Here is a 16,169-nt window from a genome sequence, read left to right as displayed (position 1 = left end):
AAACCTCCTGTAACTGTCTCCAGGTTCTTTTATTTTACATTAAAGCCAATAAAGGCATCTATCCCTTGAAATCTTGTTCCAAGATTGCCCATGGTTTTCTAGTTTTCATTTTGTGCCATTCAATAACAACCCATAGTTGAGGTAATATAGTACCAAATTATATTGGGTGCATTGAGACCACCCCTCAACTTCATTGGTATTTTACTCGTTTTGAAACCCTGGTAAGTCAAAAATTTTCCAGATGAAATAAAAAATGTCTCTGTCATAACTTTAACATAGTGCTTGGAATCTTGATTGAGTTATCTATTTCAAACCTTACCAATCTAGATAGGATGTTCATTTTTACTGTAGTTAATCTTCCTAACCATGATAAACCCAATCTTTCCCATTTCTCTAGATCCCGCATTATATTTTTCAGTAAAGAAACATAATTAAAATCAAACAATTTATACAAATGCTTATCTATTTAAACACCCAAGTATTTTATACGCTTCCTAGCTCGTTTAAATGGGAAAAGTGTCTGTAGTGAATGAAGACAAGAATCTTGAACAGACACATTTAGAATTTCAGATTTTTCAAGATTAATCTTGAATCCTGACACTTTATTAAACTTGTTGATTTTAAGTCATTGCCCCTGCCAGAGATCGGTCAGGGTATGTTAAGGTGAATAGGATATCATCCGCGAATAGTGATGGTTTGTAGGAAGAGCCTCCAATGTCAGCACCTTGAATTAAATAATTTGCTCAGATTTATTGCAAATGGTTCCAAAAATAAAGTGAAAAGTAGAGGGGAAAGCAGACTACCCTTACGTATCCCCTTACCTACTGGAAAAAACCAATTCACCTTCACGCAAGCCTGTGGATTATTATACAGCTTCTGAATCTAATTAATAAAGAATGTACCAAAATTCATCTTTTCCAAGGTCTGAAAGAGACGCACAATGCACCATGTCAAATGCTTTTTCCGTGTCTACAGACAGGAGCACTATAGGAATATTCTCTCTTAAATGACGTCTAAGATCTTTCAAACATTATCAGATGCCATTCTATTAGGAATAAAGCCAGCTTGATCCGTGTGAACTAAGTTTGGGATAACTTTATTTAATTGATCCGCCAACACCTTAGCCAGAATGTTAAGATCAATGTTTAAAAGAGATCTTGGTCTGTAGGATTAACATAAGGTGGGATCTCTGCCAGGTTTAGCTATTACCAAAATTCCAGCTAAGTTAGAATTCGGCAGCAAAGATTCCCATACCTCTGAGGAAATTAAACATATTTGTCAAAGGCACAATTATAGTTCATACAAACACTTTGTAGAATTTAGCAGTAAACCCATCTACCCTAGGTGCTTTACCTACTTTAAGATTTTAATAATTTGTAGCACCTCCATAGTTTGAATTTCTCAGTCGAAAAAAGTCAAGTGATCAGGGACAACTCTGATAACGCTACCCCTTCTAAATAACCATTTATCTTAGCAACTGTGGAAGAGTCCTTGCTGTTTAGTTCACCAGAAAACTGCATAAATCGTTTTCTGATATCCGTGTTTGACGTCAAGATAACACAATTTTCCCCTTTAATTTTTACAATCTGATTTTTGAGTCTTGGCAACTTTCTCGCCAAAAATGTACCAGCGTTATTGCCACCCTCAAAATAGGATTGTTCAGTTAGTTCTAATCTGTGTGCTATAATAGCAGAATCTAAGGAAGCAAGTTCTTCATAGCCTTCAACAATTTTTTCCAAGTATCTGTATTCAAGTTACGGTATTCTTATGAAGATTCTTTAAAAATGATATTCTATTGAGGTGAGTTCTAGAGTTCTCTTTTTCCTTTTTTTTGTTTGAGGACCTCAAAATCAGTTTCCCTCGAATCACAGCCTTCAAGCATTCCTAGAGGAGATTCAGTGAAATATCCATTATTTAAGCTAATATATTTGAAGATTTCACCCTGAAATTGTAAACAATATTGTCTAACAATAAAGTGTCATTTAATCTCCAGAAACATTTTTCCATGTCTACTTGTGAAAAATGGGCATCAGTCGAAACAGGGCATGATCAGACCAAGTAATAGAGCCAACAGCTGGCTCCATCACTTGGTTCACCATTGCTTTCTTGACCCATATACAGTCTATTCGTGAATGTTTTATAGAGTCTTAGGAAAATAACTGTCTCCAGACATCAACAAGGTTCCAAGTATTTATGAGAGCTTTTAGTTGTGTTCTATGTGTCTTAGAAATTTGACTCCCTCCAGAAGAGTTATCTAATTCGGGGACATAGTAATATTAAAGTCAACAGTTAAGATCAAATGCTCTTCCACTCACCTGGTCATAATCTCTCCTAATTGGGTAAAAAAGGCACCCTGTTCTTTATTCAGGGCATAAATATTCACTAAAATAAATATTTGCCCCTCCACCCCAGTTAGAATAATAAGAAATCGGCCAGAAGGGTCTTCAAAACCTCCTTTTAAATTGAAATACAAAATGCTTAGAAAAGAAAATAACATGCCCCCTGTATATTTCTCTTCTTTTGGAAGCAGCTGAAAAATATCTATATGGAAAATCATGTGATAACATTGTATGTTCATAACATTCTTTAGATGTGTTTCTTGGATAAATACAATAGAGACTTTCAAAGCAAGAAAATCCTTATATAATAATGGTCACTTTGTAAATGTGTTAAGTCCTTTCGTATTTATAGAGTATAACCTATACTGAGACACAATGATGAGGACAAGTGAGCCACATGTATATACCGAGCATAAATCTCCCTTTCAAACATAGCCAATTTGAAAATGGCACTCTACTAAAAACAAAGACTCTGGTGTGCATTTTTCCTCATTAAACAATTTTTTTTTCATGACCCAACCATGTTCATCCATACAGTCTCTCACATCACTCTCAATATGCCCATCCCTGCTTCCCCCCCCCCCCCCCCCCCCCCCCCCCCCCCAAAACCTTTCTCCAAGTGATCTGCTCTGCCTATCATGCACCTTTTTCCATGCAAGCAGAGTTAACATCATACCCCATGGGGACCCCTTCCCTCCCCAAGTAGCTCATATTATAAGTGAATCTGTATTATCAACCACTCTAAACCATTAAAACTCATATCTAATAAAACATAGGAACACTGCAGATATTCTCCAAAATAGTATTCACAATGTAATGTCGATAATTTATGGCTATATTATTACATCAACCAATAATCTATCAGAAATAGAAACCTAACACTGCTAAGGTACTCCTTCTTGCAGGTACTACTTTGAAAATGGGAGGGCCACTCAAATGTCTCTTAAGACATCCTCCTCCCTTCTCTACCCATTGCCAGCATGGTCTGTCATCTTTTGCAATTGGAGAACTAGATGGGGAGGAAGGAGTACATTTGACCTGTAAAGCCTGCTTTTCGAAGAATTGCTTTGGCCTTGAAACAGATTTCATCTTAGAAGTGATGCTCCAGTTGGTAAATTCAATTCCGAAAGGAAAAAGCCAACAGTAGCAGCAATCCTTTCTGTACAACACTGAGGTGATCTCTCTGAGCTCTTGCTGTTTTTGCAGGGTTATAGGTGAAAGATCAGCAAAAATTGCTGGTATCCCAGGACAAGTAGGATGCTAGTCCTCACATATGGGTGATGTCACTGACGGAGCCCTATTGCAGGAAAAACTTTCTGTCAAAGTTTCTAGAAACTTTGACTGGCCCTGAGAGGCCACTGAGGATGCCCAGCATGCCATGATATTCTCTGCCACAGGGGTCTCTCTCTAGTCTTCATTTTTTCGCGCTGCTGTAAGCATCGCGGATCAGGAGCCTTGTGAGTTTTCCTCACAATATATTTGACTGAAAAGTCATCGAAATCTCAATTTTTTTTCTCCCATAGGGGATCTCTCTCAGTTTTCCACCAGCCGGTGAGTAAACTCAGTCTCGTTTTTACTTTTAGTTAAAACTTTTTCTCATTCCCGGTTTTTTCCATTTTCATCGACTGCTATCGGTAGAAAATGGCTTCCGGTTTTAAAAAAAATGTCTATAACAGATCCACACCTCGAGTGTGTTGTCTGTTTAGGAGACAAACACTGTTTCATCCTGCCCTCAGTGTGCAGAGATGACTCCTAAAGGAAGAAAACTTTGACAGGAGAAGATGGAACTTCCTTCTCCTTCAACATCAACGAAGTCGTCTCTGGTGGGTGTTATGAAGCGAGTTTTATTGAAAAAACGTCGCCTGGAAGGGATCGGGTGATCATCCATCGCCATTGATGGCATCGATAAGGTCAGTCGTCGAGCATCGAACAAAACATCACCACCGGCATCGACTCCAGCGATGCCCCTCTCCCCGGGGGAACCGACTGCTTAAACGGCAGAAATCTCAGGAAACTCCGCTACCTTCGGCGCCGGGGCCTAAACCAGCATCGATCGAACCTCCACAGGGCTCTGTGGACGTCGTATCGAAACCTGTACCGCCACCGCGTACAGTCGCTCTGACTACACAGACTGTATCGCAGGAATTGTCCGATTTTATCAGACAAGTGGTGCTCCAGGCCCTGAAAGAACAAACACCTATTCCGGCGACTTCGCCGATCCCGGTGCCATCACAGATGCCGGTACCTTTACCGATGCCAGTGATTCCATCGATGCCGACGACCCTGTCTGCCGGTACCCTTGCCGATACTGATGATTCCATTACTGCCATCACCCACAATGGTTCCAGTTAAGGTGATTCCAGCAAGACCACCAAAGATACAGACGCCATCGTCTATTCCACCACCGTCACCATCGATGCCATTTACTCCCAGGGACCCGGGACGTCCAGAAATGGCACTCTACCAACTTCTGATGAAGAGGTTTGATGAGATGGTCGGTGCTCTCACTCCCAAACCTGAGAAACCACACCTGGAGGATTCACCCTTGGAAGATCCACAACCAGGTCCTTCAGGAATTCCTAGACCGCCTAGAACTTCCACAGTCTCTCCACTTGGTCAGGATCCATATGATACATGGAGTGATACACACTCAGATACCTCTTCAGAAGGTTTCATGTCGGATCCTTCCCCACCTGATCCAAGAAAGAAATCTCCACCAGAAGATTTCTCCTTCACAACCTTTATCCAGGAAATGGCTGACACCATTCCATCCACCTTAGTAGCAGAGCAGGACATAAGACAACAGACATTGGAGGTTCTTCAATTCGTAGACCCTCCAAAACAAGTGGTAGCTATACCAATCCATGAGGTGCTTTTGCAATTACAACAGCGGATTTGGGAACATCCATGCTCAGTGCCAGCAGTTAACAAAAGAATGGACACTACATATTTGGTGCAGTTTGCTTCTGGCTATCAAAAATCACAGCTTTCTCACCAGTCAGTTGTGGTAGAGTCTGCCCAAAAGAAATCCAAGAGAATTAGACCACATTCCTCAAATCCCCCAGGGAAAGATCACAGATTTCTGGATTCCCTGGGCCGAAAAGTCTATCAAGGGGCCATGTTAAATTCCAGGATATCTTCATATCAATTATACATGACCCAGTACCAAAGGGATTTGTGGAAACAAATGCAGGTCTTTATTCCAGCGCAGCATCAGGAAGCAGCCCAAATGATCATTCATAAAGGGCTAGAAGCAGGCAAGCACGAGGTCCGTGCTAGAAGCAGGCAAGCACGAGATCCGTGCGGCCTACGATGGTTTTGAGACAGCTTCCAGAGTGGCTGCATTGGGTATCCATGCCAGACGTTGGGCATGGCTTAAAGCCTCGGACCTCAGGCCTGAAGTCCAAGATAAGTTAGTAGATCTTCCATGTCTTGGTGACAATCTGTTCGGATCTAAGGTACAGGATGCAGTTGCTCAGTTAAAGGAACATACAGAGACCCTGAGACAACTATCATTTATCCCGCAAGATCCACCTTCACAGCCACCTCATAGGCCTCAAAGGAAGGATTCTAGAAGACCTTTCTATAGACAGAGGTGATATTACCCCCCTACATCTAGAAGCAGGTCTTCTAGACCACAACAAAGGGCTCAACCCAGACAGCCTAGACCATCCAGGCCTCAACCTCCTCCACAGACTGGTCCGGCTGCTGGCTTTTGAGGTCATTTCCAGGGAACACAGCCATCTCTCAAATCCTCATCCAGAGCTTCCGGTAGGAGGTCGAGTATAGTAACAGACTAATGGGTACTTGCAATCATATCTCGATACTACAATTGCAAGTAGAAGTATCCACCCTTCTGAAAGCAAGGGCTGTAGAGCCAGTGCCCCGGACTCAGCAGGGCAGAGGATTCTATTCCCGTTATTTCCTCATTCCAAAGAAAACCGGCACATTCAGTAAGGGCAATGTCAACCTCAGTAGCACACTATCGTTCAGTGCCAATCCTTGACATATGTAAAGCAGCAACATGGAGTTCTCTTCACACCTTTGCCGCTCATTATTATTCGGACAAACAGGGTCGACAAGATTCAGCCTATGGACAAATCTGTCTTAAAGAACTTGTTTCCAGTATAATCCCAACTCCTTCTATATCCAACCTGCTGTGATCTTCGGCTGTCTCATTTTCAACAACAATACTTCACTACAAAATGACTCAGCCTCTAGCTTGCTAATCACCCATATGTGAGGACTACCATCCTGCTTATCTTGGGAGAAAGCAGAGTTGCTTACCTGTAACAGGTATTCTCCCAGGACAGCAGGATGTAGTCCTCACGAAATCCACCCGCCACCCCGCGGAGTTGGGTATGTTACCTTTTATTATTTTATTTTTAGCTAAAGCTTATTGCTACATACAAGACTAGAGAGACCCCTGTGGCAGAGAATATCATGGCATGCTGGGCATGCTCAGTGGCCTCACAGGGCCAGTCAAAAGTTTCTAGAAACTTTGACAGTTTTTCCTGCAATAGGGCTCCGTCAGTGACATCACCTATATGTGAGGACTACATCCTGCTGTCCTGGGATAACACCTATTATAAGGTAAGCAATTTTGTTTTATTTTGCTCCCAATGCCACATTGGTGTCTTTCTCACAGCAGAGACAATGCGATCGTTCATAGTGTAGCTATGAAAACTCACTATAAAACCACGAGGTTTGTTGCCGTTTCGTTGACCTAGTGCTTTATGTGCACATTCAATTTTGATTGCAGGTATCCTAGACTTTGCCGCTCCATCTACCAATTCCAGCAAAGCTGAACATAAGCATGTAATAGTCTCTGTGCAGTTGCTATAGTATGGGGTCTCTGGCACCCCTCAGAATCTTAAATTGCATTTCCATGTTCTATTTTCTAAGTCTTCTAATTTTTCAGATAATAATGCCTGTTTGTGTACCGCCTTATAGTTACTGCTGAGCATGTCACATAAGAAATTGTTTAAGTTCCCCAGAACAAGCAGGATGGTAGTCCTCACATATGGGTGATGTCGTCAGGCAGAGCCCTATTACGGAACACTTTTGTCGATGATCCCTGTGTCCACAGGGGTCTCCCTTCAGTCTCTTTTTGTCCGTGCTGCAATTTGCCTTGCGTTTAGGAGCTCTGTGAGATTTTTATCAAAACTTTTCCTCACTGAAACACTTGAAGTTCTACTTCACAAATAATTTCCCTACATGGGTCTCCTTTTGTGTACATTTCATCGATGCTCGGTGAGTACTATGCCCTATTCTCTGGTTGGCTCATGTCACCTCACTATTGGTTCCCCTGGGTTACCAACTGAATTGCGGCCCTCTTTTCTTCCTATGTCTATCACCCTTGGTCCGTCCCATGATGCCCCCGAGTGACCTTGCTGCGATCTTCCACTGGATCCATCAAGGCTAGAGGGATTGCGATGTCCAAGGTTCCCATTGCAGTCGCCATCTATGCCGCCAAGGCTGCCGTCGATGCCATTGTCGATGCCTCTGTCAATGCCCTCGACTAAAGAAAATGCTCCATACTTCAGGTTCTCAACCAGAGCCTCGTGCAATCCTTGGCCAAGAAACATTGCCAGGAGCAGTAGAGGCACAGTGACCGTCCATCACCAATGCCATTCGGGACAGCAAGGGCATCTTCCTCTGTGCTGGAGAATGACCGGGCCAAGCACCGTGGGAATCATAGTCACCGGCATGGTGACTATCCGTCATAGACAATATCCATGACATCAGTGGCATCTTTCTCGGTGCTGGAGAATGACCAGGCCAAGCACTGAGGGAAACATTGTTACTGCCACAGTAACCATCCATCACAGACGCCATTCTGGACATCGATGGTAGTTTCTTCGGTGCTGGAGAATGACCGGACTGAGCACTGAGGGGAAACATCGTCGCTGGCACCTACATGGTTCCGCGTTCGGTGCCGGCACTGATACCGCACCAGCATCAATGTCCATTGAGCCAGTTGCGAAGCGAGCCCGGGTACAAGAGTCTCCATACTCTTCTGCACTCGAAGCACCGAGGCGTTCCACACCGGTGCCGGGTACTGAGCCACCACAGATTCATGTGGAAGTGCCAGTAACGTCTAGCCTGTCGCCCCCCCCCCCCGTCCCCCCCCCCCCCTGTAGCTGCGCTACCTATACCAACTTCCAGGGAGGAGCTGGACATCCTCGTCCATCAGGCTGTCCTCGATGCCTTCCAGAATCTACTAACACCAGAGCCATCAATATTCACACCGTTGTGGCACCGCCTCGTTGTGGGACTTACCAACGACAGCCTAAGTCATTGACGCCGACTCATCCTTCTGAGCCTCCACGGACCCTTATACCTATCCCGGGATCCTCGAAGGGCGATGGGAACTCTAATCCCACTCCGTCACCAATCCCATTGAGACCTAAGTAAAGAGTGTGTCTGAAACCATCCCTTTTGACATGGTCATTAAAAAGGACCAGAAGTTTTCGGGAGGGTCTAGGTCGTAACTTCTTCCAAGAACCATATTGCTGTCACATATTGCTATTTACCAGCTATATTTGACACAACACCAAGGGAACCTCTCTACTATCCACATGAAATTTGAGCAACATGTGATTGCTTCGAAACGTAGTCCCGTACCATGTAGGACTCCGTATTAGATGGTAACCTGGCTTACGGCCCCTGATTTACCCCCAAAGTCCAAGATAAACTAGCTGATCTGCCATGCACCGCAGATAATCTCTTCGTGCACAAGGTCCAGCAGACAGTGGCTCAATTGCAAGACCACCACAAGACCCTGCGACAGCTCTCTACGTTTCTTGCACAGCAAAGAGGGATGCTAGAAGGACCTTTTATCGCTCACGCTCCCGCGTGAGACCAACTGATACCCAGATCACACCAGCTCCGCCAGTTGGGCAGACTCCTGGATTTTTCATCCTTGCCAGAGAACAGAACAGTCCATCCCACTGAGGACCAGGGCTCTGGATACCGTTCCCCGGACGCAACAAGGCAGAGAATTTTAATCCCACTATTTTCTACTTTCAAAGAAAACAGGCGACCTCCGCCCATCCTGGACCTCAGAAATCTCAACAAATTTCTTCAGAAAGAAAAGTTCAAAATGGTGTGTCTCGGCACCATGCTTCCCATGCTTTCCTTACTACAACAAGGGAGTTGCCTCTATTCTCTGGACTTTCTATACACTTCATAGTGAGTCAACAACATTTTCAATTCTAAGTTCTGCCATTCGAACTAGCTTCGACAACTTGTGTATTTCACCAAATGCCTAGCAGTGACTGCCACTCATCTACAAAGAACAGCTTTCACACATTTCCTTACCTGGATGACTGCCTCATAAGGAGTCAATCCAAACAAGGAGCTCTAAATTTTCTAAGACTCACTATAAATCTACTACATTTGGCTGGAAATGCTATCAACTACCATAAATCCCATATGGAGCAGATCTGGGCACTACAGTCGCGACGGCCTTCCTGCCCAACAACCGTGTAGACATCCTATCAAATTGTCCACAACTCTGCGCGCATGCAACATAGCCTTAGCCCATCAATTCTTCCATTGCTGGGCCACATGGTTTCCACGATCTACGTCACTCCTATGGCCAGACTAGCCATGAGAAAAACTCAGTGGATTTTAAAATTTAAGTGGCTCTAAGCCGTTCAACCGCTTTTGTCCCTGATCCATAGCACCGATCCAGTAACCAAATCCTCAGATGATCTTGGCCACGGTCGCATCCAACTTGGGTTGGAGAGCTCGTATCAACAACCTTCAAACCCAAAATGTCGACTCCACTCCATGAAAAGTCTCAGATCAACTTCCTGGAGCTTCGAGCCATGTGTTATGCCCTTTCTGCCTTCAAACACTGCCTCTCACACACAACTTTGTGGATACAGACAGACAACATAGTGGCAATGTGGTACTCGAACAAACAGGAACGCACAGGCTCTTATCTGCTCTGCCAGGAAGCTATGCAATTCTGGGCCTGGGCCTTTGCACATTCCATGCATCACTGGGCCACTTATCTAACAGGCATACCGAACATGCTAACAGACCATCTAAATCAGTCTCCATCTCCACAAGTGGTCTCTGAATCCATGTGTAGCGAGCAAAATCTTCTAGCGCTGAGGTCAACTGACCATCGACCTCTTGCTTCCAAGTCGAACCACAGAGTGGACAGATTCTGCTCCCTACACAGGCTTCGAAATGCGTTAGCCATAGACGCCTTTGCTCGCCCCTGCAACAAAGGCCTCCTATATGCGTCTCTTCCGATACCGCTCATAGCCAAAACTCTCGTGAAGCTACAGCAGGACAGGTTTTCAATGATTCTCATAACCCCGTACTGGCCTCGACAAGTATGCTTCCCCATACTTCTCAACCTATCACTCCAGGAGCCAATTTGCTTGTCCACAGGTCAACCTCATAACACAGACTCACTGATATTCTCAGGTAATTGTAGCTTCACAAAAACCTTCCATACGTAAATCTTACCATTCGAAATGGGCAAGATTTACCAAATGGCGTGCACAAAAAGGTATTGGCCCCTTTTTCCTGCCCCACTCCATCTCTATTAGGCTATCTAGGATACCTTTCGGATTCTGGTCCCCAGGCATCCTCTGCATGGTACTCAGTTCCATCTCAACGTACCACCAGGGAGTAGGGGATGCCCTGTTAACGGCTCAGCCCCTTATGAGTCAGCTTATCATGGGTTTTCTACAACTTAAGCCTCCTCTATGATCACCGGTTACGGAATGGGGCCTAAATGTAGTGCTTACAAGGCTCATGCGTTCCCCGTTCGAGCCTTTGCATTCCTATAACATTGAAATTCTAACATGGAAAATTCTTTGCCTCGTAGCCATTACCTCTGCTAAAAGGGTCAGTGAGTTACAAGCCCTTGTTGCATACTCACCCGACACTAGGTTCCTCCGTGACCGAGTGGTCCTGCGTTCTCACCCTAAATTCCTTCTTAAAGTAGATACAGCCTCTCACCTTATTCAGTCTATAGTCTGCCCACTCTTTCCCAAGGCGAGAGGGTTTTGCACACCTTGGACTGTAAGCGTGCACTTGCATTCTATCTAGACCTCACTGCAGTCCATAGGAAATCCACCCAACTCTTAGCTTCTTTGATAAAGACAAGCTGCGAGTTCCGGTAGGCAAACAAACTCTCTCCAACTGGCTAGCAGACTGTATCGAATTCTGCTATGAGGAAGCAGGCCTTCCTCTCCAGGGGTGAGCGCAGGCACTGTTTGTAAGGGCCATGTCAACATCGGTAGCACACTATCGTTCAGTACCAATTGCCAACATCTGCTAGGCTGTGACATGGAGCTCTTTTCACACATTCGCAGCCCTCTACTGCTTAGATAAGGAAATCCGTCAAGACTCTGTCTTTGGCCAATCTGTCTTGAAAAACTTTGTTCCAGTATAAACCCCAACTCCTTCCACAACTACCTGCTGTGATTTAGGGCTGCCTCATCATTGCCAATAACGCCCCAATTGTGCCTGCTGCATGAGTTGTCTGCTATTGGCCTTTTGTAATATGAGTCAGTCTGTAGCTTGCTAATCACCCATATGTGAGGACTACCATGCTGCTTCTCTTGGGAGAAAGCAGAGTTGCTTACCTGTAACAGGTGTTCTCCCAAGACAGCAGGATGTAGTCCTCATGAAACCCACCTGCCACCCTGCGGAGTTGGGTATGCTTCCGTTTATTATTTTATTGTTTTGCTTGCGCTTTTTGCTACAAACGAGACTGAAGGGAGACTCCTGTGAACACGGGGATCATGGCATGCTGGGCATGCTCAGTGTGCCAGTCAAAGTTTCTTGAAACTTTGAAAAAGTGTTCCATGATGGGGTTCTACCTGATGACGTCACCCACATGTGAGGACTACATCCTGCTGTCCTCGGAGAACACCTGTTACAGGTAAGCAATTCTGCTGTCAGTTTTCCTTTTAGTTGTCATCCTGGCATATTAGTGAGCTGCATACCCTCAAAGTTTAAGATGTGAATCCAGTGATTATGATTAATCACAGATTGAGCCTCTCAAGAATTGGGAGAAAAAATTCAGGCATCCATTAGAGTTAGTCACTTCCTTCCCCAAGATAAAGCAATTTTATCCAGCACACCATACAGATATGAATTGGCCAGCATTGAAATTTCATAATTACTGTGATTTTAATTTCAGGGTGTTTTAATGGATGAGAAACTCTGCTTCTTCTTAAGAGAAGAAAGAAATGTCTTGAGCATGAAGGCAGATGACACATTGCTGTTGAATGTGTCATTAGCGGTCAATGAAATGGCCATTGATTTGTTCTGTCATTCCTGTACTGACTTTACAGATGACCGACAGGATATCCCCTGTGTTTTCTCTACAGGATGTGATGTTTGTAGCTCATACTGCCAATGCAGTCCTAACGTCTCTGAATGATAAGTCTCCAAATGTCCGAGCCAAAGCAGCCTGGTCTATGGGCAACCTTACAGACACCCTTATCGTCAACATGTAAGCAGAAATGTCTGACTGGTGCTATATAGTTTTAGATTGAAAGCTTAAAGATCCTTAAAAGTTTGCTTTTCTTTTGTAAGCTGCCAGAGATAAAGATTTCATTTATTTGTCCTTAGGTAGGCATGGCACAGAGTTTTACTACAGAACAATAACCCTTCCTGCAATTTTGCTTTGTGATTCTGCTTAAAGTATTTATTTTATTAATTGAAGGCTTATTTTCAATAGGGAAACAATAGGGCCAAGTTTCCAGGAGGACTTTTCAGACTTGTTGTTACTGAAAATGTTACGTTCTGCAACAGAAGCTTCCAGAGATAAAGATAAGGTACAACATTGTTTTCTATCTGATATAGTTACAAAAACAATGTACCAAAATGCTTTGCCATTAATGTGTCCATCTGGTGAGAATAATGTATACAAGTTTGTGATAAAAATAAAAGCATTACATGTGTTCTGTCACATTTTCTTTTTTTTTCTAATATTTTTTTTTATGAATTACAAGCAAATCAACTTTTTATAGAAATATTTTCGACAATAGGAATCCTTCCCTCTTCACTGCTAAGAAATATTTTATTTGTATTTTGTAAGGCAGCATCTTGTTTGTGCTTTTCAACTGTGAATTCCAAGGGTAGAAGCTTTTTTTGCTTCTGGTCTCTGCACTGTTTTTGAAACCTCGTGTGTGTGTCCCCCCCTCCTTCTGCTTATGTCATTCTCATGGAAGCCTGTTGTGATTGTAACGGGGTAGAGCTGTGATGGACCGTGTGACCTGTGGTGACTTCCTGGTCTGCTCTGCACTGTAAAACTCTGCTCTGGGAGGGGATCAATCACCAAAGGAGCTTGAGCTGCCCTTTTGCGAGACCATAACAAGACTGAATGCTGTGTTAGTGGTTATTCCCAATTTGCTGCCAACATGTTCAATTTATAAGTGAGTTCTTTCATTTTGTTTTAAACCTGGCTTATCAGGCATTATTATATGTTCATGGCGGCTTTTTCTTTTTTGAAGGCTGTACCAATTTTATGCTGCCAATGTAATTTAAACAAATCTGATCACCCTAGATGGCTCCAGCAGGTCCAATATAACCCAAAATATCCCTATGCAAATGATTCGTCTATATTCAAATCTAGCTTGAAAGTGGGACTATTCAATACTAGATTGATTAAATCCAAGTTAATCCTAATGTATGACTTAATATTAGAATACAGATATCATATTGTATGTGTAACTGAGATCTGGTTTACAAATGGTTAGGACTTTTGCTTAAAGCAGGCATGCCCACCTGGCCACATATTTAGTAAGAAATACAAGACCTCTAGAAAGGAAGGGGGCATTGCCATGAGTTTTGAGAAAGATCTAACTATTAAGGATATTGATAATTAAAGCATCAGACATCAGAATAATTTTTAAAAATTGGCCATAAGAATTACCTGTCTATTAATTTATCATGCTGCAAACGCTCCCTCGCAATCTGCTGAAGACATTTTTGGAATTCAGACATTTCAGCTTCTCATTCAAACTTAGTTGTTCAAGGTGATTTTAACAGCCATAAGGATAATCCCAGTAGTCAAGGTGTTAGGGATTTTCTTTCCTTTTTAAAAGTTATAGGGTTTATTCAGGATGTCGCAGCTCCTATTTATTCAGCTAGTCACTCACTTGATTTGGTATTTACTTTGGGAGATGTTTCTATACAGATCATTCCAATGTCATAGACTGACCACTCACTAATGATTTTCTCCAATTATAGTGGGCAGGTTAGCCATCGATGGAAAAAGTCATCCTATATTTTTAGAGAGATGTGAAACATTGATTTGGATGCTCTTAAGGTTGAAATTCCCTGGCGACTTTCAAGAGTTAACATTTAATTGCCCAAGTAGAAACTTGGAATTCAGTTCTTGGTGCTGCTTCTGGATGCCTCTACAAATAAACAAAAATTCCCAGTAGTACCAGATCGGACTATGAACTGGATTAAATAAACAAAATGACTTAAGATTTACATAACCAGATGAAATATCAAAAATCTCATATCAACTCACAACCATTCATACTCATTTATAAAAACATATGACTTGTGACACTGCTGAATATTTATTTATTTATTTATTTATTTATTTAACATATTTCTATACCGGACTTCATGAATGGGATTCATATCAGGCCGGTTTACATGGAACTAGGGGATAAACCAGAGTAACCAAACAAGAAGGTCGAAAAAAGCAAAGTTACATATAACAAGGAGATGGAACTTGGGAGCTATAGTAGCTAGGAAGCAAACAGAGAGGAATAACTACATATAAATCAAATAAGTCAGGTTATGAGATTAGAGAACATTCAATTCCTTGAGCTGAGTCTGACGAGATATTTGAGTTAGGGGAAGGCTTGGAGGAATATCCAACTAAATGACATTGCTGAAAATCAACAAAATATCTATGAATACTCCGACAATGGGCCCTGCTGTTTCACCAAATTGGCTTCCTCAGAAGGATTAATGAATTTCTTCAACCTAAATACTAACAATTTTTCACAGATTTTAAATCAGTTGATTCATCCTTTGACTTGCGTTCTATCAGTTTTCGCAAATTGTAGATCGAACATAAATTCCAATTTTTAAAATACCAAGTCGGTTGCTTCATTGAAGAGCCAGCAACAAATGGCAAAACTTCACATTTGTGCTGTACATGCTGTTACACTATTTCCTTGAATACAGTGCATTTCATTAGTGGTTTAAAGGTGATTTCTCCATAGTGTAAAAACATTTTTAAAAACTAATTAGCCACCAAAGTATATATATATTTCTACTCACCAAATATCAAGACTGACTTACCCTTAAGAATATACAGTTAGTTATGGATAATGCCCATTTTTGACAATTCAACAGCCTGGAATCAATGACATCAACAACAAAAATTGAACATCTATGAAAATTCTAAATGATATATAATAACCTGCACAACAATATATTTTCTCTCTCTCTCTCCCTGAGATGCGGGGGTGTGAAAGGTTTACTGCACCATGCGATACTACCTGTTCGAAGCGCTATATAGTCCTGGGGGAATTCTGCGCAGAAAATAGCAGAGGAGACCCCGGCATGCCACGAACCGAGCACGTCCCGCATGTGCTGTGGGACATGCTCTGCTCGTGGCGAAGATGGAAGGCCTTGGTGTTTGTGTGTGTGTGTGTGTGTGAGCTGGAGAGAGATGCTTGAGTGTGGGTTTTAGAGAGAGGGAGCCTATATGAGGAGATTGTGAAGGAGGAGTGTGTATGTGTGTGAGAGATTGTGAGCTCGTGTGTATGTGAGGGTACTAGCTTGTGTGAAGGGATTGTGTATGTGTGAGACATAGCC

At 42.8% G+C, this 16,169-nt stretch overlaps 1 protein-coding gene across 1 annotated transcript in view; it reads left to right on the top strand.

Annotated features, from left to right (window-relative positions):
- HEATR6 (HEAT repeat containing 6) overlaps positions 1-16,169 on the top strand; it is a 128,129-nt gene that overhangs the window by 95,018 nt on the left and 16,942 nt on the right. The window contains exons 17-18 of the mRNA XM_029612529.1: positions 12,707-12,831; positions 13,060-13,156. Coding sequence (XP_029468389.1) covers positions 12,707-12,831; positions 13,060-13,156 — 222 coding nt within the window. The remainder of the gene's footprint in view (positions 1-12,706; positions 12,832-13,059; positions 13,157-16,169) is intronic.

Source organism: Rhinatrema bivittatum, chromosome 8 (assembly GCF_901001135.1).
Source record: "Rhinatrema bivittatum chromosome 8, aRhiBiv1.1, whole genome shotgun sequence".
Classification (NCBI taxonomy): Eukaryota; Metazoa; Chordata; class Amphibia; order Gymnophiona; family Rhinatrematidae; genus Rhinatrema; species Rhinatrema bivittatum.
The sequence above is the reverse complement of the archived record's forward strand: the minus strand, read 5'-3'. Positions and strand labels throughout refer to the sequence as shown.